At 47.1% G+C, this 25,460-nt stretch overlaps 1 protein-coding gene across 1 annotated transcript in view; it reads right to left on the minus strand.

Moving 5' to 3' along the window:
* Positions 1–24,102, minus strand: part of LOC107115503 — an 86,275-nt gene extending 62,173 nt beyond the window's left edge. Inside the window, 6 exon segments of the mRNA XM_015417223.1 lie at positions 2,102–2,138; positions 2,622–2,718; positions 2,878–4,275; positions 15,686–16,935; positions 21,067–21,198; positions 23,700–24,102. Coding sequence (XP_015272709.1) covers positions 2,102–2,138; positions 2,622–2,718; positions 2,878–4,275; positions 15,686–16,935; positions 21,067–21,198; positions 23,700–24,086 — 3,301 coding nt within the window. The 5' untranslated portion in view covers positions 24,087–24,102.
* Positions 24,103–25,460: the final 1,358 nt, after the last annotated feature.

Here is a 25,460-nt window from a genome sequence, read left to right on the forward strand (position 1 = left end):
TGGGAACACTAAACTTCCCCCTCCCCCTGGAATAGGTTGTGAGTAATTTCTGAAAACCCTGCAAGTCTATTTGACAAGGAGCAAGAGAAAGAAACCTGTGTGTGTCCACTGTAGAAAAAAAAAAAACCCTCTGTCAAACCACTTCTCATACCATTTTCAAAAGTAAGTCTCTATCCAGTTTTTTGGGACAAGTCTCACTCCCAGATTAATTATTCCAAACTAACCACCCCTCACTTTCTCTCTCTTGGCCTTCTGATGGCTTTAAGAGGTTTCTTTTGACCCAGGTATTTTACTGAGGGGCTCCATTTAAGGTCTAATCTTGGCTGGAGGATTCTTAACAGGTATGCTTTAGGCTGCTCAATGTTTGCTTGATATGTTTTCTCCTGCCTTGCTCATAATTGCCAGTTTAAAGGTAAAGGTAAAGGTTCCCTTGCTCGAAAGCCAGTCGAGTCCGACTCTAGGGTTGCGGTGCTCCTCTCCGTTTCAAAGCCAGCGCTGTCTGAAGACATTTCCGTGGTCATGTGGCCGGCATGACTAAACACCAAGGCGCACAGAACGCTGTTACCTTCCCACCGAAGTGGTACCTATTTATCTACTTGCAATTTCTTGCTTTCGAACTGCTAGACTGGCAGGAGCTGGAACTAGAGACGGGAGCTCACTCCGTCATGCGGCACACTCGGGTCTCGAACTGCTGAACTACTGACCTTCCACAGCCTGCAGTTCAGCGTCTTAACCACTTGAGCCAACCGCAGCTCCTAATTGCCAGTTTAATTTGGTTTAATTCTTTAGTGGTGACCTGCTTTGACTGAGCCTCTGGAAAGGGGGAATATACATTTTCTAAACAAAGCAGTAAGTCATTTCCTAACCAATGGGGAAATCACAGCATGACTACAAGTGTCTAAAAGTGACCTGAAGTTTCTCACTGATGGAAGAAAAAGGTAGATGAGTGAAGCTCCAGGAAAGATCACAGAGTGGCATGGGTGAGAGGGGAGACTGGAATAGCTGTTAAGAGGGTAAACAAAACTGAAATAATAGCCAAGCTGGACTCTGGAGTACATATTTGTAGTGGTAACTGAAACAATTGTACAGGCTGTACACTTTAATTGAAAGCATGAAGGATCATACAGTCTATTCAGTAGGATTTAAAGATATGTTGGATCCTACTGAGTTTCCTGTCAGCAAAAAACAAGAAAGAAAGCAATCATAAATAGATCTACTCAAAAACTTACTCAAGTTTCTTCCACAGGGCTTACTTCCAGGAAAGAAAAACAAAACAGCATTCACAGATACTGGAGTGCTAACTGAATAATAAGCATGGACGTCACTCTCTCTCTCTCTCTCTCTCTTTCTAGGCCAGTTTGGTGTAGTGGTTAGAAGCGCAGATGCTAATCTGGGAGATCTGGGTTTGATTCCCCACTACTCCACATGCAGCTGCTGGTGTGACCTTGGGTCAGTTACAAGTTATTTCAGAGCTGTTCTCTCACAAGCAGTTCTCAAAAGAGCTCTCTCAGCCCCACCTACCTCACAGGGTGTCTGTTGTGGGAAGGGGGAAGGAAAGGGATTATAAAACGCTCTGGGACTTCTTCGGGTAGTGAAGGTTGGGGTATAAATCCAGTCTCTTCTTCTCTTCTTGTACCTTACACACACACACACATCCCCCCCCCCGCTTCTATCTAAGGCATTCCATTTGTTTCAGCTGTTTTGTTTTTTAATTGGGTTTTATTATTTCAGTTGTGAAGTTTCTTGTGCAGCTTTCTGGAGAAGAGGCATATCAATTCTCTAAATAAAGTAATAATTTCCTACTGAGCAAAGATATCAGAGTTTGCCTACAGGTAATTAGCAGATACAAGGAGATTCTGAGCACAAAAACTCCAGCTGCTGAGTGAACATTTCTTCTGTGTCCCATTCTTCTGGTTCTTTTGACAGGAAGCAAAGTTGTTCCCCCACTTGGATCTCATATTTCTATGTAAGGTCAGGCTTGTGGCTAAAGCTCTTCCACACTGGGAGCATTTATGCAGGTTTTCCCCTGGTCCATGGGGTCGCGAAGAGTCGGACTCGACTGTGCGACTGAACAACAACAACAAGACTGTGTTTTCAAAACCCAGGAAGTAATTCTGATGGAAACCTTTTCCACACTCCTAGAATTTGTATAATTTCTCCCATGTAGGTTCTTTGATGGTCAGTAAGGCGTGAGTTGTTTCTGAAGTCCATTTCACACTCAGGGGTCATTTCCTGCAGGAGCACACAGGAGCGGAGCTCCAGCAGTAAAGAGCCCAGAGGGTGGGCACATGCAACAAGCCCCACCCTCTGCTCCCAGCAGCCCTCAGTCAGAGCAAGAAGCAGCCAGGTAAGTTGCAGAGCCCCCCTGGCCCCCCAGTCCAAAACAGTCCAGTGGCACCTTTAAGACCAAGTTTTATTCAGGTACAAGCTCTCCCTCCTCTGAGAGGACAGATCTGCACATTCCCCCCAATAGCTAGCAATCCAAAATAGTTCAGTGGAGCCTGAGTGGTGGCTGTTGCCTTCTGACACACTTCCAGTAATGTCAGGGTGTGTGGCATATGCAAATAAGTTATGCTAATGAGCTCCTGCACCTCTTTTTCTACAAGATGACCCCTGTTCACACAGCATTTATATGGTTTCTTCCCTGTATGAAATCTTTGATGGGCAATAAGTCTTCTGCTGTAACTGTGAGTCTTTCCACACATGGAGCATTTACTTCTTCCCTGTTTAGACTCCTTGAAAGAAATTAAGTATTGCATTCACTGTAAAGGACATTGTGCAAACCAAGCATTCATATGGTTTCTCCCACGTGGATTCATGGATGAGTATTAAGGGTGTGACTGAGTAATGCTCTTTCTACAATCCAAACATTTATACAGTTTCTCCCCTGTGTGGATTCATCAATGGGAAGTAAGTTTGTCTCTCCAAGCAAAGCTCTTTCCACACTCTTAGCATTTTTATGGTTTCTCTCCTCTATGGATTCGTCCATGAGCAGTAAGCGTGTCACTCCGAGCAAAGCTCTTACCACATTCCAAACATTTATAAGGTTTCTCTCCTCTGTGCATATGCCAGTGGGCAGTAAGGTTGTCTCTCCGAACAAAGCTCTTGCCACACTCCAGACATTTATATGGTTTCTCCCCTGTGTGGATTCGTTGATGGCCAGTAAAGGCTCCCTTTGAAACAAAACTCTTTCCACACTCTAAGCATTTATATGGTTTCTCCCCTGTGTGGATCTGTCGATGGGAAGTAAGGTTGTCTCTCCGAGCAAAGCTCTTTCCACAGTCTGAACATTTATATGGTTTCTCACCTGTGTGGCAACGTCGATGGACAGTAACGCTGGTACTGTGAACAAAGCTCTTTCCACAGTCGAAGCATTTATAAGGTTTCTCTGCTGTGTGGATTCGTCGATGGGCACTAAGGTTGTAACTCCGAGCAAAGCTCTTTCCACACTCCAAGCATTTAAATGGTTTCTCCCCTGTGTGGATTCGTTCATGGGCAGTAAGGTTGTCTCTCCGAGCAAAGCTCTTTCCACAGTCCAAGCATTTATATGGTTTCTCCCCTGTGTGGCTACGTCGATGGGCAGTAACACTGGGACTGTGAACAAAGCTCTTTCCACAGTCTAAGCATTTGTATGGTTTCTCCCCTGAGTGGGTTCGTTGATGGGTACGAAGATTGTCACTCTGAGCAAAGCTCTTTCCACACTCAAAGCATTTATATGGTTTCTCTCCTGTGTGAATTCGTTGATGGGCAGCAAGGTTGTCACTCCGAACAAAGCTCTTCCCACACTCAAAGCATTTGTATGGTTTCTCCCCTGAGTGGATTCGTTGATGGCCTGTAAAGGCTCCCTTTGAAGCAAAGCTTTTTCCACACTCTAAGCATTTATATGGTTTCTCCCCAGTGTGTATATGCCGATGGGCAGTAAGATCAGCACTCCGAACAAAACTCTTTGCACAGTCCAAGCATTTATACGGTTTCTCGCCTGAGTGGATACGTTGATGGGCAGTAAGGTAATTACGCAGAGCAAAACTCTTTGCACAGTCCAAGCATTTATATGGTTTCTCCCCAGTGTGCATATTCTGATGGGCAGTAAGACTGGCATTCCAAACAAAGCTCTTGCCACACTCCAAGCATTTGTATGGTTTCTTAACTGAGTTGATTTGTCCATGGATAGTAAGGTTGTCACTCTGATGGAAACTCTTTCCACAGTCTACGTATTTATACGGTTTCTCCCCTGTGTGGATTCTCGAGTGTGTATCAAAGATCTGGGATTCAGCACCCTGTGGAAAAAAGGATTCATTTCCCCTCTGCCATTCTGTTGCAGTGTTTCTTCTTTTCTCTTTTTCTTCCAACAGGAACTCTTGTGGTTTTCCCTTGGACTTATTCTGGGGACCAGCAACCTCTGCAATAAAGAAAGAAGACTATCAAGGAAAGAAGTGTGTTAACTGCTCTCAATAATGACAGGACAGAAACAACTCCAATTGGAGACAAATTTTGTCACATATTAATTGGCTTCTGATTCTTTCTTGGGGGGTAGTTCCATAAGAGACAAGGGAATTCAGCGCAACCTCCATGTTAAGATATCTCTCTGAAGGCTGGTTGCGAGGAGGGCAATCCCAGGGGGAGGGATTTGGCTCTGCTTCTGAACCTTTCAGGGACTCCAGTGAGCCACACTGGCATATGAGAGGCTGGACTAGGAGGGACCTCTGGAAAATCTCTTCCTGTATTCAAGCACATTATAGAGCAGCTACTGCTGGACAGACAGGGTGGAGCAGGGTTTTACACCTGAACTATGGCAACCCAAGCTGAGCTCCCCCTCTTGTACAGTGCACTGGACTGTTCTCGAGCCAATCACTCTTTTTCCAGAGTTTTCTGCACCACAGGGTCATTGTGCAGGTAAATGGAAGGACCTCACAAATGATGCTCCAACTCCTTAAAGCAAGGAGAAGGATGAGAATGAACATTAATGAACAAATAAAGAAAAGAGCAGCTGCCCCCACCCCCAGCACATCAACGGCCTGGACTCTCCACAACTCCAGTCCAAGCTTCTCTCTCTGAAGCATCACTGCTTATCAGAAGAGGTGTTAGTGGTCTAGATGGACCAACTGGGGCACCTTTCCTTGGTGCTGGTTCTCACCTTTAATGCCCCAAATGGGTCCCGGGTACTGCTGTCCCCTCTGTTACGTTCTGCCTCCCAAACCCTGCTCTCTGTACCCCTACATTCAGGGCTAGGTAGTCACCAGCGACAGGGCATTTTCAGTGCTGGTCCCTCAAAAGCATGCCTGCAGCCTACCTTACTGTCTTATGCAGCAAGATTAAAATGTGGAATTTGCTGCCAGGAAATATAGTTAGGGCCACAAGTACAAACAAATGTAAAATAAAGAGAAGAGATTGGATTTATATTCCACCCTTCACTACCCGAAGGTGTCTCAGAGAGGCTTACAAACTCCTTTCCCTTCCCCACAAGAGACACCCTGTGAGGTAGGTGGGGCTGAGAGAGCTCTTGACAGAAACTGCTCTTTTTCAAGAACAGCTCTTATCAGAGCTACGGCTTGCCCAAAGTCATCCAGCCAGGTGCAAGTGGAGGACTGGGGAATCAAACCCGGTTCTCCCAGATTAGAGTCCGTGCACTTAACCACTACACCAAACTGGTAATAGTAAAAAGGGGATTGGATAGGTTCATGGAGGATAACTCTATCAGTGGCTGCTAGGCATGGTGACTCTGGGGAACTTCCACATTCAGAGGCACTAATCCTCTGAATCCAAGAGCCAGGAGGCATAATTAGGAGAAGGTCTTGGCCTCCATGCCCTGTTGTTGGCCCTCTAGAGAAACTGGTTGCCCACTGTGTGAGACAGGAGGTTGGACTAGATGAACCACTGGTCTCATCCAGCAAGGCTCTTCTTATGTTCTTATCTTTGAAGCGTCAGGCTAAATCATTTGTTTTCAGCTGGGCTTTAAGTTAGAGTGGCCTTTATCTTTTCAATTGTTTTGTGGTCTGCTTATCTCTTGAGGATGGTTCACTGTTCTTATGCCCTTGGCTTCTTTAACTTTTAATTTTGATTATGTAGTGAACACTGTTTTATGGCGTTGTTGATTTTTGTGAGCTGTCTCAAACAGGTATCTGGAGAGGCAGCATATAAATAAATCCATGTGGAATAAAGCTCAGCATTGTCTGAACGTTTCCACCCAAGCTGAAGTACAAACAAAGCCAGCCTTCTTGTCCTCGTTTCAGCTTCTCTTACAACATTTGAGAACACTTTCACAGACATTCTCCGGCTGTTTCCTCACAAGGAATCACTCCGTTTTCCAGTAGGTAAAATAATTTCAAAAGGAGTCCTACCCTCTTCCAAGACAAAAGGAAGCAGATACCTGCTGATCTCTTTCTTTCTTCTGGGTTTTGGAAAAGCAGATTTCCAGCATCCAGAACTGTGGATACGGAGTCAGGTTGAAGAAGAAGAAGCGTTTCTTTGGGGGAAAGAAACAGGCCAGTTATTTCCACGTATTCATATTTTAAACCGACCTATATGAACCCCATAGGGCTGTGGTGGCTCAAGTGGTTAAGATGCTGAACTGCAGACCGGAAGGTCGGTAGTTCAGCAGTTCGAGACCTGAGTGCCGCATGACGGAATGGGCTCAGATCTCTGGTTCCAGCTCCTGCCAACCTAGCAGTTCGAAAGCAAGAAATTGCAAGTAGATAAATAGGTACCGCTTTGGTGGGAAGGTAACAGCATTCCGTGTGCCTCGGCGTCTAATCATGCCGGCCACATGACCACGGAGATGTCTTTGGACAGTGCTGGCTCTTCGGCTTGGAAATGGATATGAGCACCACATCCCTAGAGTTGGATTTGACTGGCTTTTCAGAAAGGGAAACCGTTACTATATGAACCCCATCCCCTCTTAATGGAAAATCCTACCATGCCAAATTTGTAGGCTCCTGAAACATGTATGCAATGGGAAGGGCCTGCAAGACGGAGCTCTTCCGCCAGGCTTTTGAGTAGGAGCCGCCGCCGCCACTACCACCACCGTGTGACTGCAGAGCAGTTCCGCCACGTCGGGCTGACTGGCCAGCTGAAATATGGCCCATGGCATCCCCCCCCCTTTTTTGACCCCCATTGGGATTTGCAATAGGGAGTAAGTATTGTAGTCATTATGTATCCTGTGAGATGTGCATTTTTGCCTAAACTGTTTTAACTGTTGACTTTTACTGCACTTGTGCCTTAATTGTTTTTAACTTGTATTTTTATCGCACTTTTGTGCCTGTGTAAGCCGCCCTGAGCCCGCGTGCGGGGAGGGCAGGGTATAAATGAAATAAATAAATAAATAAATAAGAGAGGGTGCTACTGCCTGGATCCAGAAGGATCCAGTGGCCTAACATGGAGGAGAAGGGGACTTCTGCACAACAAAGAGAAGCCTTAGCCCAGAAAACCACCAGATACAGTTAGCTTAGCCCTCTTCAAAGGCACACAAGATTCAACATCCCAGTCTGTTGCCATCTAATGTGGCTCTGATGAAGGGCCTCTGTCTAAGGGCTCCTCTCCCTTTGAAGAGACACCTCAATTAGGGCTGCCAAGTCTCGTTGAATCGCGGCGGGGGATCGTCATTCTTTACAGGAGCTCTGCCGCGGGGGATGGCAACAGGCGTTGCACCGCCGTCACCAGGATGTGACGCTACGCGTCGCTCTGGCAACGGGACTCCAAACAGCCCTGTTGCCAGAGCGACGCGTAGCGTCACATCCTGGCGACGGCAGTGCAACGCCTGTTGCCATCCCCCGCGGCAGAGCTCCTGTAAAGAATGACGATCCCCCGCCGCGATTCAACGAGACTTGGCAGCCCTAACCTCAATCCTACCAGTAAAAAGACTCTAAAATCCTACCAGGTTAGGATAAGGTGGTGATGGATTCACAAAATGCCAAATGCTTACTAGGAATCTCTAACTTGTTTTTAAAAGTTTTCAATCTGATTCCTCTGTGTAGATTATTTTTTATCTCACCCTTCCTTGAAGGAGCTCAGAATAGCCCATGAGGTGGCCCAGTTGAAAAGTCTCCATTTTCGCTATTTTCCCCTTGCCTCTCCATGGCCAATCACCTGTTCAGTCCTCAAGAGTGCTTTAGGGGAATGATCTTTTCAGTTTACAAATTCTCCTGTTCACTTAAAAACTAATACTTGTGGACTAGACTACACGTGCAGAAGTCTCTCCCTTGCTTGCACTCCACTCCGCTAATGACAGTCCCTTCGAGAAGAGCCCTACAGTCCTTCTTAGAAGGAGCCATTTCTGCCTTCAGCACCTGTGAATCAAGGGACGGGAGCCTTACCCAGAGAGGCCACAACCTGACGATTGTCCTCCATGACTTCCTTGTGAAGGATTCTTTCGTCCGGGTCCAGCAGAGCCCACTCCTCCTCCGTGAAATGAACAGACACCTCCTCAAAGGTCACCAGACCCTGAAAAGAGACAAAAAAGGAAGCTCTTTCTCCTCATGCTAATGTAGCAATTCTTTCCTTCTAAGGTCAATAAATAAGGACTGTGGTTAGATGCTTTCATAAGTACCTTCATTTTCTGTACAGTGAGGAGGACAGCAGTGAAAGGAAAGAGGAATAATCTCTCAGGCCTAGGGAGAGGTGGGGGGAGTGGGCGTGATCCACAGTTCCACATTTACCTGCTCCGGCTTCACAGAAGCTGCTTTGATACAAGCAGATGGTAAAGAACACACCACCGGTTTCATTGCAGCACCTGTGAAGGAAAAAAGGGTACTTGGAAGACATTCTGTCTTTTCCATTTCTGTTCCCTCAGCAATGGGAGAAATATATCCACTGTATATTGGCTTATGGGCATAATTCAAGATGCCGGTTCAGACACAGAAATACTTGTTCAAGGAAAGAGTACCATAAATTGTGAAGCTGGAGTGCAGCATCTTTTGCACACAATACTGAGATTCTTAAAAGCAGCCTGTCTGCATTCAAGATAACATCTACTGGGAAAGACACCCCTTTCAATCTTACCTGGAAAAGTTGCTCCAGGGTAACGTTCCTGCATGATCCATTCCTGCCCCTGAAACAGAAGGGAGGACCCCAGAAACGGGAGACTGATTAGAAAAGGAAGAGGAAACAAGGTGTGAAGAGGTTCTAAAAAAGTTGTGGTCATCCACATGTATTTCGAGGGTATATCCTTGGCCGTATCCTGTGCCCCCCTCACCTGCTGGTCCTGATCCTTCTCCTCTGCCTGGCTGAGGAGGAAGCCTTCTGCCAGGGCCACCGCCTGGGAACTGGTCTCCGGCCCGCACTCCCTCACCCAGCTCTCCATCTCCGGGGGCAGGACGGCCAGGAACTGCTCCAGGATCACCAGGTCCAGCATCTCCCTCTTGCTGCGCCTCTCCGGCTTCAGCCACTGGCGGCAAAGACGGTGGAGTCGGCTGCAGACCTCTCGGGGCCCCTCCGCCTCCTGGTAGCCGAACTGCCGGAACAGCTGGCGCTGCACATCTGGAGGGAGGGCGCTGTCCCCCAGGCTCTTCTGCACTGTTTCGCCCCACAGCTCCCTTCTGCTCTCGGTTCCGGCGGCATCAGGGCCTGTCCTTGATTTGGACAGAGCTGAGTCCGGCTCTCCGCTCATCCCCCTCTTCCTCTGCAAGGATTCTCCACCTGGAGACCAAGGGATCATCTCCCTTCTCTCCCGAGAGTCGAAGCGAAATATTGCAAAGGAAATATGACTTTACTACTTATCGATGTGTTTTTCGAAAAATCAACGCACCACCGCCCAGGCTGCCTCCTCTCCCCTTCGGGCAACCACGCTGGAGGCTTCCCTGGGTAACTTCAAGGCAACTTTTCAGCCAGAAGGCATCCAAGATGGGAGGGGCTATGACGAGTCAGGTGGTCTTCCTCCTTTGAGGCCTCTCTAGGAAATGGGGACTTCTTCCCTTTAACCCTTTTTGAGTGAACCTCCCCTTCCAAGGTAAAGGTAAAGGTCCCCTTGCTCGAAAGCCAGTCGAATCGGACTCTAGGGTTGCGGTGCTCATCTCCGTTTCAAAGCCGAAGAGCCAGCGCTGTCCGAAGACGTTTCCGTGGACATGCGGCCGGCATGACTAAACACCAAGGCACACGGAACGCTGTGACCTTCTCACCAAAGTGGTACCTATTTATCTACTTGCAAGCCTCCCTCGAATTTCATAACTGGGGAGCAACTGGAGACTATGGGGAAGGGAAGGGAAGCTTCCACCCACGTGGCCTTCCCTGCCTGTTTGAGGGTTGCCAACCTCCAGGCAGAGCCTTGGGATCACATGGAATTCAGCTATCTCAGAAATCAGTTCCCCTGGAGAAAGTGGCTCCTGTGGAAGGTAGACTCTATGGCATTATACCCCACCGCTGGAATCCCTCCCCAAACTCCACCTCCAGATCTCCAGGAAATTCCCAGCCCAGATTTGTAACCATTCTTTCTTGGCCCAAAAGCGTGATGCTGAGCCTAAGACCACATTCTATTCCACAAAATTGCCTTCAGGAGAAGCTCCTGGCCAGTCTCCATCGCTTGAGCCACTTATCGCATATGCTGCTCCCTCCCAAGGGGAGACTTTCTTGTTTTGGGGTGGGGAGAGGAGATGTTCCTGCCCTCCCCAATATGCCTGGGACTCGCGGGGTCATTTTGTAGAAAAAGAGGTGCAGGAGCTCATTAGCATAACTTATTTGCATATACCACGCCCCCTGGCATCACCGGAAGTGTGTCAGAAGGCAACACCCACCACTCAGGCTCCACTGGACTCTTTTGGATTGCTAGCTAGGGGGGGGGGGTACAGATCTGTCCTTGCAGAGGAGGGAGAGCTTGTACCTGAATAAAACTAGGTCTTAAAGGTGCCACTGGACTGTTTTGGAGAGGGGGGGCGGGGGGAGCTCTGCAACTTACCTTGCTGCTTCTTGCTCTGACTGAGGGCTGCTGGGAGCAGGGGGTGGGGCTTGCTGCATGTGCCCACCCCCTGGGCTCTTTACTGCCGGAGCTCTGCTCCTGTGTGCTCCTGCAGGAAATGACCCCTGCCTGGGAGGCTGTCAGGCTTCCAGGTCTGTGGATCCCCTGTTCTTCCCTGCCCACAACTTCCTCTTGGCCTGTCATCATTCTAAGGGTATGAGTGAAAGGCTGATTTAGCAACCCCGGGGAAGCTAAGCTAAGCACATCTACATCTGGTCGTGGTCTGGCTGGGGCCCCCCAGCCTAGCTGAGAATGCCCTGTAGCTACCTGTTCCTATAGACTCCCATGGGGGCTAGACTAGATGACCTCCAAGGTTCCTTCCAACTCCCTCTTTCCAACCCTGCCATTGGCTAAAGAGCTGCCTTCTTAGGAGTTTGGTCAGTGATACCAGAAGTGGACTCAAACTCATCGCTGCTTAAATGCAAGCAGTGTTATTTCTGAGTGTGTTTGGGCCACTGTCTCTCAGAAAGGACACTGCAGAGCTGGAAAAAAGTACAAAGAAGAGCAACCAAAATGATGAGGGGGCGGGAGCACCTTTCCTGTGAGGAGAGGCTGAAGAGTCTGGGACTTTTCTGCTTAGAAAAGAGATGACTGGGGACGACGACATGATAGAGGTTTATAAAAGTAGACATGGGGTGGAGAGAGCTGACAAAAATAACTTTTTCCTCTCTCACTAAATACCAATGAAGCTGATGGGCAGTAGGTTCAGGACAGACAAAAGCTCACCCCTGCCCACAACTCTCTCTTGGCCTATCATTCTAAGGGTATGACTGAAAGGCTGATGTAGCAACCCTGGGGAAGCTAAGCACTTCTATGTCCAGTCAGAGCCTGGCTGCGAGGCCCAGCTGAGAATGCTCTGTAGCTGCCTGCTCCTACAATAACACACAGGCTGGGCCAGATGACTTCCAAGGTTCCTTCCAGCTCTCTTCCCAACCCTACCACTGACTAAAGAATTCCCTGCTTAGGATCTTGGTCACTAAAACATGGTGGGGGAATCACATTCAGTTCCACTGAAATGCAAGCAGGGCTCCTGCTGTTTATAGTGTGTTTATAGTTTGACATCATGTAGAGCTATGTCAGAAGGGCTTCCCCTGCATGGTAGCCAAGCTTGAATACTGAACAGTTCTGCTCACCTTCTGCTCACCAGCTGAGAACATGGAGCCAATTCGCTGTCATTTCACTGTCTGCAAACAGTTGAACCCTGTTGGTCAGGGGACTTTTCAACTAGAGTGCAGTATGATTGGCAGTATAATGGGATTGTCATCACTTACTCAGCATATATCAGAGAGCCTCATCACAGTCCTACATTCCCCCCACTCTCATAGAAATGGATCCATGGCTCAGAGGTAGAGCATCTGCTCGGCACACAGAAGGTCTCAGATTTAATCTTTGGCCTCTCTAATTTAAGGAAAGGCCTCAGCCGGAGACTTGGACAGAGAAACAGACCAGGAATTCAGCTCACAAGGGATTGCAGATGTCAAATGAGACATGTTCAGCTATTGAAAGCGTTTGCTGTCAAGTTCTGGGAGTCTACTGAGATTGATATCACTTTCCAGGCTTATACTGAAAGCAATCCAGGAAGACACTGGGGAATTCTGCCCTGAATCACAGCTGTTAAAGCACAGCTGGATTGCCCAAATGCAGAGGTCATTTCGGGGGGGGGGATCGCAGTTCCCCAGGGTGAGGTACGGGGGTGGGGCACATGACGAAGCCCCGCCCCCTGCTTCCGGCCGCCCCGCTTCTGGCCCTCATTCAGCCAGGAGGAGGCAGGAGGAGAGGGAGGGTAAGTTGCTTCCTCCCTGCCTCTCCCCACCCCTGCCTACCTGGGGCCAGGGAGGGCCTTCGCGGGGCTTCCTTGCACTCCTGCCGGCCTTGCAGGTCCACCGCCGAGCCCCTCATCGGGCTCAGCAGTGGAGCTGCAAGGCCGGCGGCGGCCGGGACTGTTGGGGGCGGGGTGTGTGGCCTTATGACACACTTCCGGTGATGTCAGGGGGTGTGGCCTTATGACACACGTCCGGTGATGTCAGGGTGTGTGGCATATGCTAATGAGTTATGCCAATGAGTTCCCCTAGCTCTTTTCCTACGAAACGACCCCTGCCCAAATGTAAATGTGGGCAATCTGGCAGTTATGGCAGCCCTGTCATATTGTGCAAAGCGGGTGATCTGCTCCTGAGCCACGGCCCCACTGCTGCTGCGGGGGGGGGACAGCAACCTGCTTTCCCCTGGAATAAACAGGGTGTGGGTAATTTCTGAAAACCCTGCAAGCCTATTTGATTGGGAGCAAGAGAAAGAAACTTGTGTGCGCACACTGTGGGAAGGAACAAGAGATCCTTTCTCAAACCAGTTCTCATAACTGTTTTAAGTTAGTCTCTCTTTAGGCACAGGTCTAACTCCAGGTTAACTTCTCCAGAGTATTACAGGGCACCCTTTCCCACTTGGCTTCCTCCTGCCTTTAAGAAAGAGGTTTCTTTTGACCCAGGAATTTAACTAAAGGGCTCTATTGAAGGCCTGATCTTGGGCTGAGGACTCTTTATGGATATTCTTTAGACTGCTCAAGGTTTACTTCATGCAATTTTTGTATCCTGGTTTGTTTATAATTGCCAGTTTAGTTTGATTTTATTCTTTAGTGGAGAGCTGCTTTGAGCAGGTGTCTGGAGATGTGGAATATAAATTCTCTAAATGAAGCAGTAAGTGACTTCCTAAGCAATGGGGAAATCATGACTATAATGCAATAGATACTATATTGAAATTTTATAAAAAGTGTAAATTAATTTTTAAAGTGCGTAATTCATAAATGTATAAAATACCACCTATTCATTCATACATAAGAATCTCAACATAAGAATCTGCCTTGTAAGCCGCCCTGAGCCCTACGGGGGAGGGCGGGATATAAATTTAACAAACAAACAAACAAATAAATAAATAAATATTATAAACAGATCACAATACATCAAGAGAATCACAATACATCAATATATTAACGAAGCTTCTGGCTTGAGTCTTTGTTTCGCTCCTAGACTTCCTCAGAAGTAAATTCTCTGATTCATAATTTTGCTACAAGACAATGTGTACCCTTTAGTTTGAATGGAGATATGGACAGGAACATAAGCTTTGATAAGCAGAGAGAGAGAAAACCTTGGAAAATAAAAGAGACGACACTCACTAAATGGTACACAAGAAATTCCAACTCAATTTATTTCAGTATAACAATTGATATTTCCTCTTGACACCTTCTTTATGATACGTGCTTGTAATGTTTGTCTTGTAGCAAAATGATGAATAAGAGAATTTACTTCTGAGAAAGTCATAAGAGAATTTACTTTTGAGGAAGTTTAGGAGCGAAACGAAGACTCAAGCCAGAAGCTTTGTTAATATATTGATGTATTGTGATTCTCTTAATGTATTGTGATCTGTTTATAATATTGAGATTCTTATGTATGAATTCATAGGTGGTATTTTACAAATTTATGAATTAAGCACCTTAAAATTAATTTACACTTTGTATAAAATGTCAATATAGTATCTATGGCATTTCATACAACACGTTTCCCTGGTCATTTCGATAACTCTGATCTTGTATCAACTTGGAGGTCTCTTATATATTACTTGAAATCATGACTACAAGCAGCTAAAAGAAACCTGGAGATTCTCACCGATGGAAGGAAAAGGTAGACGAGTGAAGCTCCAAGAAGGATCACAGAGGGGTATGGGTGGGAGGGGAGACTGTAATTATTAGACGAGTAGCACAGTGCAAAACAAAGCAATCTGAAGTGGGTCTACTCAAAAACCTACTCAAGTTTATTCAACAGGACTGACTCCTAAGAAAGAAAAACAAAACAGCATTTACAGACAACAGAGTGCAAGCTGAATAAATAAGCATGGGTCACCCTCTCTCTCTCGGCCTTCTTGTTCCTCTAACAAACACACACATATTCCCCACCCAGGTTGCTATCTAAGAGACTCCATTTGTTTCAGTTGTTTTGTTTTTTAATTATTTATTGGGTTTTATTATTTCCTGTACAGCTTTCTGGAGAAGAGGCATATCAGTTCTCTAAATAAAGTAATAATTTCCTAGTGGGCGGGTATATCGGGGTATGCCCACAGGTGGCAAGAAAATATAAGAAGATTCTGAGTCTTGTTAGAAAAAGGGGCATGAATGAAGCTTCCAGAAGGAAGACAGGAATGAGGTGAGGGGGGAGATGGATGGAATTTGGAAAAGAATGCACACAAAACTCAAATAATGGCAAGCTGACTTTGGAAGTATATACTTGTGTTGGCAACTACAAAGAAACGTTCTACCTTTACTTGAAAATACAGGTGTGCCCACTTGCAATGTTTGATGTAAGTTTGGAGAGTGATAAGAAGCTCTGCCTGGGGTTGCCATCTTCCTGGTGGAGCCTGGAGAACTGGAATATTTTTCTCCATGCTACAAGGATCAGTTACCCTGGAGATAACAGCCTCTGCAGTTGGTGGACTGCATGGCATGAAACACCACGGAGGTCTGTCCCCTCCACAACCATCCCCTCCCTAGGCTCCACCCCAAGCATTTATATCATTTCTACATTGTAGGTTCTTTGGTGTTTCACAAGACGTTCCTTCTGAACAAAGGTTTTCTACACTCCATTTATCTGGTTACTTCCCAATGTGTATATTTTGATGAGTGGAAAGGGTGAGATTCTAAGCAATCCTCTTTCAACATTCCAGGAATTTATTTCTCTTCCCTGTGTGGATTTGTTGGCCCATAAGGTCTTTCCACATTCCTAGCATTTATGTGGTTCCTCTTCTGTATGGATTCGTCGATGAGCAATAAGCACGTCGCTCCGAGCAAAGCTCTTTCCACACTCCAAGCATTTATATGGTTTCTCTCCTGAGTGGATTCGTCGATGGACAATAAGGTTGTCACTCCGATGAAAGCTCTTTCCACAGTCAAAGCATTTATACGGTTTCTCCCCTGTGTGGATTTGTTGATGGCCAATAAGGGTTCGCTTCCAACCAAAACTCTTTCCACAATCAAAGCACTTATAAAGTTTGTCCCCTGTGTGTATTTGTCGATGGGCTGTAAGGTGTGAGCTCTGAGCAAAGCTTTTTCCACAGTCCAAGCATTTATATGGTTTCTCCCCTGTGTGGATTCGTTGATGCATAGAAAGGTCTTTACTCTGAGCAAAACTCTTTCCACACTCCAAGCATTTATATGGTTTCTCCCCTGTGTGGATTCGTTGATGGGCACTAAGTTTGTCACTCCGAACAAAGCTTTTTCCACACTCCATGCATTTATAAGGTTTTTCCCATGTGTGGTTTAGTCGATGAGTAATAAGTGTGTTACTCCGAGCAAAGCTCTTTCCACACTCCAGACATTTATATGGTTTTTCCCTTGTGTGGGTTCGCCGATGGGCAGTGAGATGGGCACTCCGAACAAAGCTCATTCCACACTCCAAGCATTTAAATGGTTTCTCCCCTGTGTGGATTCGTTCATGGGCAGTAAGGGCTCCCTTCGAAGCAAAGCTCTTTCCACACTCCAAGCATTTATATGGTTTCTCCCCAGTGTGGATTTGTTGATGGGCAGTAAGATTATCACTCCGAGCAAAAATCTTTCCACACTGCAAGCATTTATATGGTTTCTCACCTGAATGGACTCGTCGATGGACAGTAAGGTTGTCACTCCGACGAAAGCTCTTTCCACACTCCAAGCATTTATATGGTTTCTCCCCAGTGTGGATACGTCGATGGGCAGTAAAGTTGACGACCCAAGCAAAGCTCTTTCCACACTCCAAGCATTTATATGGTTTCTCCCCTGTATGGATTCGTTGATGGCCAGTAAGGTCTCCCTTCCAAGCAAAGTTCTTTCCACACTCCAAGCATTTATATGGTTTCTCGCCAGTGTGGATACGTTGATGGGCAGTAAAGTTGACACTCCGAGCAAAGCTCTTTCCACAGTCCAAGCATTTATATGGTTTCTCCCCTGTGTGGATTCGTTGATGGCCAGTAAGGTCTCCCTTCCAAGCGAAGCTCTTTCCACACTCCAAGCATTTATATGGTTTTGCTAATGTGTGGATTCCCCAGTGTGTATCAAACACCTGAGAAGAAGAGGATTCATCTTCCCTCTTCCATTTTGTTTCGGTGCTTCTTCTCTGCTGTTTTTCCTCCAACAGGAATTGTTGTGGCTGTCCCCTAGAATTATTCCGGGGACCATCAACCTCTGCAATAAAAAAAAAGACTATCAATGAAAGAAGTCCATTAAGGGCTCGTGATAATGACAGGACAGAAGTTACTGAAAAGGGAGATAAATTCTGTCACATACTGATTGGCTTCTAATTCTTTCTTGGCATGTAGTTCCATCAAAGGCAAGGGGACTCAGTGGAACCTCCATTTTAGCAAAGGTAACTCTCTGAAGGCTCGTTGCCAGCAGGGCAATCCCAAGGGGAGGCTTTGGCTCCTCCTCTGCTTGTCAAACCTTTCAGGGAATCTACTTGGCCACTCTGGGAAATGGGAGGCTGGACTAGAGGACATCTGGCAAATCTCTTCCTGTATTCAAACAGATCACAGAACAGCTTTTACTGGACAGACAGTGTGGAGCAAGGCTTTGCACTCGAACTATGGAGACCCAAGCTGAGCTGCCCACTTGTACAGCACACTGGAGTAGTCTTAGGCCAATCACTTTTCCAGTGCTTTCCAGAACACAGGGTCATTGTGCAGGTGAATGGAATACACTCAGAAGTGCTGCTTCCACTCTGTAAAAGAGGAGCAGGATAACTGGGGAGAATTAACAGAAACCAACAAATAAAGGAAAGGCCAGCTTCCCCCCTAACACATCTGCCCTGGACTCATCACAACCCAGGTCCATCCCCCTCTTCTCTTGAAGCACCACTGCCTGTCAGAAGAGATGCTATTGCTCTAGATGGACCAACTGGAGCACTTTCCTTAGTGCTGGTTATGATCTTCACTGCCTTAAATGGAGCTGAAGTACTTGAAGATCTGCCCTTCTGCCATACCCTTGTCCCCTCAATAAAGATCTGTCTTTCAAACTCTGCTCTCTGTGCCCTTACGGTATGTGGCCACCAGAGGTTGGGAATTTTTAGTGGTGGCCCATCCAAAGCATGCCTGGAGCCTAATGTGCTATCTTACAGAGAGTGATTAAAATGTGGAATCCGCTGCCATAGAGTGTCGTGATGGCCACAGGAATAAACACCTTTAAACGGGGATTAGATAGATTCATGGAGGATAGGTCTTTCAGTGGCTACTAGCCGTGGTGACTGAAGGGAATCTCCACATTCAGGGGCACTAATCCTCTGAGTCTCCAGAGACAGGAGGCAAAGTCAGGGAAAGGCCTCAGCCTCTGTGCCCTGTCGTTGGCTGTTCAGATGAACTGGTTGGCAACTGTGTGAGACAGGATGCTGGACAATGTTCCCTCTAAGCTGTAGAGTCTTGTGAGCAAAAATCCTACTTTGTGAGCTTCCGGCATTAAAGTTGTGGGTGAGTGGCTTGGCTCCTGCATCAATTAGTTGGCTCTGGAGCCATCCTTCCTGAGCTAAGGCAAAAATGTGTGTGAGCCGGAGGCTAAAAAACTGTGAGCTAGCTCACACTAACTCAGCTTAGAGGGAACACTGATGCTGGACTAGATGAACCACTGGCCTGATCTAGCAGGGCTCTTCTGATGCTCTTATCTTTGAAGTACCAGGCCAAAACATGGCTTTTCAGCTGGGTTTTAAGTTAGAGTGGATTTTTTTGTAGGTGTTTTGTGGTCTGCTTTTTTAGGGGAAGGGCTGTGGCTCACTGGTAGAGCATCTGTTTGGCATGCAGAAGGTCCCAGGTTTAATCCTGGGCATCTCCAGTTTACAAAAAGGATCAGGTTGACGGTGATGTGAAACACCTCCGGCTGAGACCCTGGAGAGCCGCTGCCAGTCTGAGTAGACAATACTGACACCGACGGACCAAGGGTCTGATTCAGTATGAGGCCGCTTCATGTGTTCTCTCTTTAGTATTCTGATATTTTGCAATGTTCTGATTTAAATGCTGTGTTTTAATTCTGTATTATTTATGTTTTTATTCTGTACTGTTGTGTTTGTTGTTGGAAGCCGCCCTGAGCCTGCTTTGCGGGGAGGGCGAGGTATAAATTTGACTATAAATAAATAAATTTAGAGCTGTTCAGTGAATATTTTCGAGGCTACTCAATGGATACTTCATGCAGTTCTTCTGCCCCCCCCCCCGATTCTTTAAATTTTAATGTTGACCATTTATGTAGTATGCACTGTTTTATGGCACTGCTGATACTTCTGAGCTGCCTCAAACAGATATCTGGAGAGGCAGTATATAAATAAATCCATGGCCCCAGTCACACAGGCCGGATATTGCGGGGGGGGGGGGAGGCGTGGCTAATTGCCCCGGCCCAGTTTGATGCGCGATTACACGATCAGATGCGCCGGCGGCACACCACGGGTCCTTCCCTCGGTGCCGGTGGGTAAACGAGGGACCAGAGGGGAATGCCGCGCGCACCAGCGCGATCACACCACGGGCGTCTGGAGGCAGCCCATGGCAAACGTTTACTAGTACCTTGGAGGTACTAGTTTTTTAAGACGCATTGTCGGCGGTAAGCCATGGGTGCGCTCCACTTCCCAGATGTTGGGGTGTGATCGCGCCCAGATAATCCACCCACCATCCGTGCCTCTCCCGTGGCAACTTTGCCGTGTGACCGGGGCCCATGTTGAATAAAGTGGAGTACTGAATAAACATTTCCCCCCAAGCTGAAGTACAAACAAGCCAGCCATTTCATCCCCATTTTAGTTTTACTTTCACATTTGTGAAAACTCTTGCGAAATCATTCCATTCTCCTGTAGGTAAAATAATCCCAAAAGAAGTCCTACCCTCTTCCGACACAAAAGGAAGCAGATCTGCTGATGTCTTTCTTTCTTCTGAGTCTTGGAAGAGCTGATTTCCTGCTTCTTCCACAGTGTACATAGAATCAGGATGGAGAAGAAGTTTTTCTTTGAGGGAAAGAAACAGATCAGTGACTTCCACACGTTCCAACTCTAAGGAACATTCAGATTCTAAACCAGCCTATATGAATCCCAGCTCCTTTTAATGGCAAAAAGAAGGAACGGCAAATTTGTAAACCCCTGAAGCATGTCTGTAATGGGAGGGGAGGGCACTATTGTTTGGATCCAGAAGGATCTTTGGATCCTATAGCAGCCCAAAGTGAAGAAGAAGCCAGGGCCACCAAGACAGAATATCTCGGCCTCCTTCCAAGGCACACAAAATCCAACATCCCAGACTGACACCATCTAATGCGGCTCTGACAGAGAGCTGCTGTAAAAGGGCTCCTCTCCCTTTGAAGAGACACCTCAATCCTACCAGGACAGGATAAAGTGGTGATGGTTCCCCAAAACACTTATTAACTGAAGGAACAGTGGTTATCTGTGGCAAACCCAGTAAGCACTTCTCTTGGCTGGAAATTGGGAACCCAAGTATGTGTGTGTGCTGATTGCACGAGTTAGCATCTGGTGACTTCCTAAGCAGATGAAGTCATTTGGCCAAGAGCCCAGGATGATAAAGAGAGTGCAGCTGTTAAAAAACACATTCCATAGCATGCTGTAATGTAGAGGGGAGGAGGGAAAGAAAGGAGGGAGGAGATTTTCAATAAATACGCTTGAAGCCAGACAGCGTCAGTCAGCTTTCTACAGACCTGTGTTCTGTCTTCTTTGAACCCTCGTCAACCTTCAATTAACAATCCCCAATTTCTTAAAAAATGTTTTCAATCTGATTCCTCTGTCAGTGTAGGTTATTTTTACCTCATCCTTCCTTGAAGGGCCTCAGAACAGCCCATGAGGTGGCCCAGCTGAAAAACCTCCCTTTTGGCTGTCTGCCCCCTTGACTTTCCATGGCCATTCATCTGTTCAATCTTCAGTGGCTCGTTAGGTGATTATTATTATTTTTTACAAACTCTCCTGTTAGCTTAGAAACTAATACTTAGGGGGTTCACTACACAAGCAGAAGTCTCTCCCTTGCCTGCGTGTGCACCAGATCCATTCCAGTCTCCTAACGAGAGTCCCTATCAGAAGAGACCTATCATCGTCTTCCTTAGAAGGAGCCATTTCTCCCTTCAGCACCTGTGAATCAAGGGACTGGGGAGCCTTACCCAGAGAGGCCACATTCTGACGATTGTCCTCCATGACTTCCTTGTGAAGGATTCTTTGGTTCGGGTCCAGCAGAGCCCACTCCTCCTCCGTGAAATGAACAGACACCTCCTCAAACGTCACCAGACCCTGAAAAGAGACAAAAAAGGAATGCCCTCTCTCCTCATGCTAATGTAGCAATTCCTTCCTCCTAAGGTTAACCAAAAAGGACTGTGGTTAGATGCTGGAGCATTCAGACCTTTATGAGATACCTTCGTTTTCTGTTCAGTGAGCAGAACCGCAGTGAAAGGAAAAATGAATAATCTCTCAGGTCTAGGAAAGGGTGGGGAGAGCCACCCAGGGGCATGATCCGCAGTTCCACACTTACCTGCTCTGGCTTCATGGTAGCTGCTCTGCCACAAAGAGATGGCGAAGAATATGTCATTGGTTTCATGGGACCACCTGTGAGGGATGAAACAATACTTGGAAGACATTCTGTCCTTTCCATTTCTGTTTCTTGAACATTGGGAGAAATATATCCTCTGTATATCGGCTCATGGGGATATCTCAAGATGGTAGTTCAGATACAGAATTCCTTGGACTGACATGGGATATTTTCAGTTGAGGAGCCGGAGTGGAGCATCTTTCCCACACAGTGGGGGGGGGGGACAACAAAAGAAGCCCACCTACATACAAGGAGGACATCCACTGAGAAAGACACCCCTTTAGGCCTTACCTGGAAAGGTTGCTTCAGGATAACCCTCCTGCGTGATCTCCTCCTGCACCTGAAACAGAAGCGGGGACCCCAGAAAGAGGAGACTGATGAGACAAGGAAAAGGAAACAGGCTGGAGAGAGTCTCCAAAAAGTTGGGATACAAAGGAAAATAAGAGAAGCCATGTTGGATCAGGCCAATGGCCCATCCAGTCCAACCCCTCTGTATCACACAGTGGTCAAAGCCCAGGGGCCATCAGGAGGTCCACCAGTGGGGCCAAAACTCCAGAAGCCCTCCCACTGTTGCCCCCCAAGCATCAAGAATACAGAGCAACACTGCCCCAGACAGAGTGTTCCATCTATACCTTGCAACTAATAGCCATTCCTAGACCTCTGCTCCAGATGTTTATCCAATCCCCTCTGGAAGCTGTCTATGCTTGTAGCCACCAGCATTTCCTGCGGCAGTGAATTCCATGTGTTAATGACTCTTTGGGTGAAGAAGTACTTGTCTGTTCTAAGCCTACTGCTCATCAATTTCTTTGTGTGTATATGAATTCTTCTATTTTGAGAAAGGGAGAAAAGTGCTTTCCCCTACCTTCTCTACCCCATGCATAATTTTGTAAACCTCTTTCATGTTACCCCTTAATTGTTGTTTCTCCAAGCTAAAAAGTCTAACCTCTTTAACCTCTCTTCATGGGGAAGGTGTTACATCCCCTTCATCGTTTTAGATGCCCTTGTCTGCACCTTTTCCAATGCTAGAATATCACTTTTGAGATGCAGTGACCAGAACTGTGCACAGTGTTCCAAATGAGGCTGCACTATCAATATATACAGGGGCATTATGATACAGGCCGGTTTGCTTTCGCCTTTTGAATAATCCCCAGCATAGCATTTGCCTTTTTTATTGCAGTTACACACTGAATTGACATCTCCGGTGAGCTACATACCACAACTCTCTCCTGGTCAGTTATTGCCAGTTCGGATCCCATTCACTTGTATTTATAGTTAGGATTTTGGCTCCAATGTGCATTACTTTGCACTTGTCCGCCTAATTTGCCACCTTGACGTGCACTCGCCCAGTGTCAACTGATCCTGCTGCGAGCCTCACAGTACTTCCTCAGTTGCAGCGCCCTGAACAACTTTTTGTCATCCACAAACTTAGCCACTTCACTACTTAATCCTAACTCCAAGTTGTTAATGAGCAAGTTAAAAACCACCGGACTTGGCACCAAGCCCTGCGGTACCCCACTTCTCTCCACCTTCCACTGTGATAGCCACCCATTTAGACTCACTCTCTGCTTCCTGTTAACTAACTAGTTTTTAATCCACAAGAGCAGGGCTATTTTTGGGCAGGAACGCACAGGAATGGCGTTACGGCTGGCTACCAAGTTGGCCACGCCCAACAGGAACTCATTAGCATAACAGGCCACACCCAACAGCAGAAACTCATTAGGATTGGCTACATTAGGGGTGTGTGGCCTAACATGCAAAGGAGTTCCTGCTACAAAAAAGCCCTGGGTTTGGACAACAAACAAGGTAAGCAGAATAAGAAGCAAAAGGTGGGTGTGGCTGGATGAGCACACGTCTGGTAACATGGGGGTGTGGCCTATTATGCCAATGAGCTGTGCTGTCATGGGTGTGGCCTAATACACTAATGAGTTTCTGCTGTTGGGTGTGGCCTATTATGCTAATGAGTTCCTGCTGGGCTTTCTCTATAAAAAGAGCCCTGCACAAGAGGATTTTCCCTCTTATTCTATGACTACTAAGTTACTTAGGAGCTTTTGATGAGGAACTTTATCAAAAGCTTGAAGTCTAGGTAAACAACATCTACTGGATCACTCATGTCCACCTGTTTTCTTTGAGCGGGTGAACAAACTAAAACTTTAGTGAGACAAGATCCACATGTATTTCAAGGGATCATACCCTGTGCCCCCCTCACCTGCTGGTCCTGATTCTTCTCCTCTGCCTGGCTCAGGAGGAAGCCTTCTGCCAGGGCCACCACCTGCGAACTGGTCTCAGGCCCGCACTCCCTCACCCAGCTCTCCATCTCTGAGGGCAGGACAGCGAGGAACTGCTCCGGGATCACCAGGTCCAGCATCTCCTTCTTGCTGTGCATCTCTGGCTTCAGCCACTGGTGGCAAAGACGGTGGAGTCTTTCCTCACAGCAGAGGTGTCGAAATTGCTGGCGCTGCACATCTGGAGGGAGGACGTTGTCCCCCAGGCTCTTCTGCACGGCTCCTTCACACAGCTCCCTTCTGCTCTCGGCCTCGGTGGCATCAGGGCCTGTTCTTGCTCCCAGATCTCCTGGGTCCTGCTCTCCGCTCATCCCCCCCTTCCTCTCCAAAGAGTCTCCACCTGGACAAAGGGATCACCTTCCTCCTCTGCCAGATCCCTCTATGGAGTCAAGGACCAGAGCAGTGACCTGCACAGGATACTCTGCCCATGTGCAGAGGGCAGCGGGGTCGGTCCGCAGCAGAGCCCTGGGGGGGGGGAGAGCTCTCCAGAGTCCCAGGAAACTCTTACAAGGGAAAGGGTAATTTATGATTTCTGTATTTGCTTTTTTAAAAAATCTGCACCAGCACCCAGGCTGCCTTGAGCAACCACGCTGATGACGTCACTGCGCAACTTCAAGGCAAGCTTTCCACTGGAAGAATGCGAGGCACGTATCACGTGCCCTTCCACCTTTGCGGCCTCTCTAGGAAGGGGGACTTTTTCCCTTTAACCCTTCGAGTGAACCTTTCCCCCCCCCCAAAAAAAAACCCTTCCAAGATCAGGACTGGGGAGCAGCTGGAGACCGTGGGATGGGAAAGACTCGCTTCTGCCCACGTGGTGGTGGGGGATCCCCTGCTTGTTTGCGGGTTCCCAACCTTAAGGCAGCGCCTGGAGATCTCCAGGCCACAGAGATCATTTCCGCTGGAGAAAGGGGCTCGTATGGCGGGCAGACTCTCTAGCATGAGACGCCCCTGAGTCCCCCCCCCCGTCCCCCGTCCCGATTGTTTTTGGATATCACTGTCCAGAGTGCTTCAGACTCAGAGGAGACAAATGGAGCATAATGGCACGGTCTCAGTTAATTACTCTCAACATTCCACATTTAAGGATACATCTGCCCATCAATCTCCAATTTTGACATATTTATGCCCTTCACTTTGTTCTCCCCGGGAATTAAACCCAAACAAATGGTAACCCCATAAACCAAGCTTGTTATTCCTGTTTGGTCCTTGCATCTGTTAAATATCTTTATTATGCTGTATGCTTATTTACTGCTAACCCTTTACCTCTATGTATGAACTGGCAACTTCCATTTCAATGTATCTGAAGAAGTGCGCGTGCACATGGACGCTTTTACCTCGAAGAAAACTCTGACTTAAATGTGCCACTGGATTCAAACTTTGGCATTTAATGATAGTCTGATGACAGAATGATTCTTTCTGCCTCCTGCCAAAACAGCAGCAGTTATACTGGATCAACTAATGGCAAGAGTAATCATATTTTGTGCCAAACTGCATCTAAAACTTTATTCATAACAAACATCATACACTGCCTTTCCCCCGGCGGGGATCCAGCTTACATTGTTCTCCGCTCCTCCATTTTATTTATTTATTTATTTATTTCTATACTGCCCTCCCCCCAATGGGGCTCAGAGAGGTTTACAGCAGTTTATAAATACAGTTCAATAACTTCAAATACATAGAAGTGCAGA

This window comes from Gekko japonicus, unplaced genomic scaffold, assembly GCF_001447785.1.
Source record: "Gekko japonicus isolate JY-2015 unplaced genomic scaffold, Gekko_japonicus_V1.1 scaffold1562, whole genome shotgun sequence".
Lineage (NCBI taxonomy): Eukaryota > Metazoa > Chordata > Lepidosauria > Squamata > Gekkonidae > Gekko > Gekko japonicus.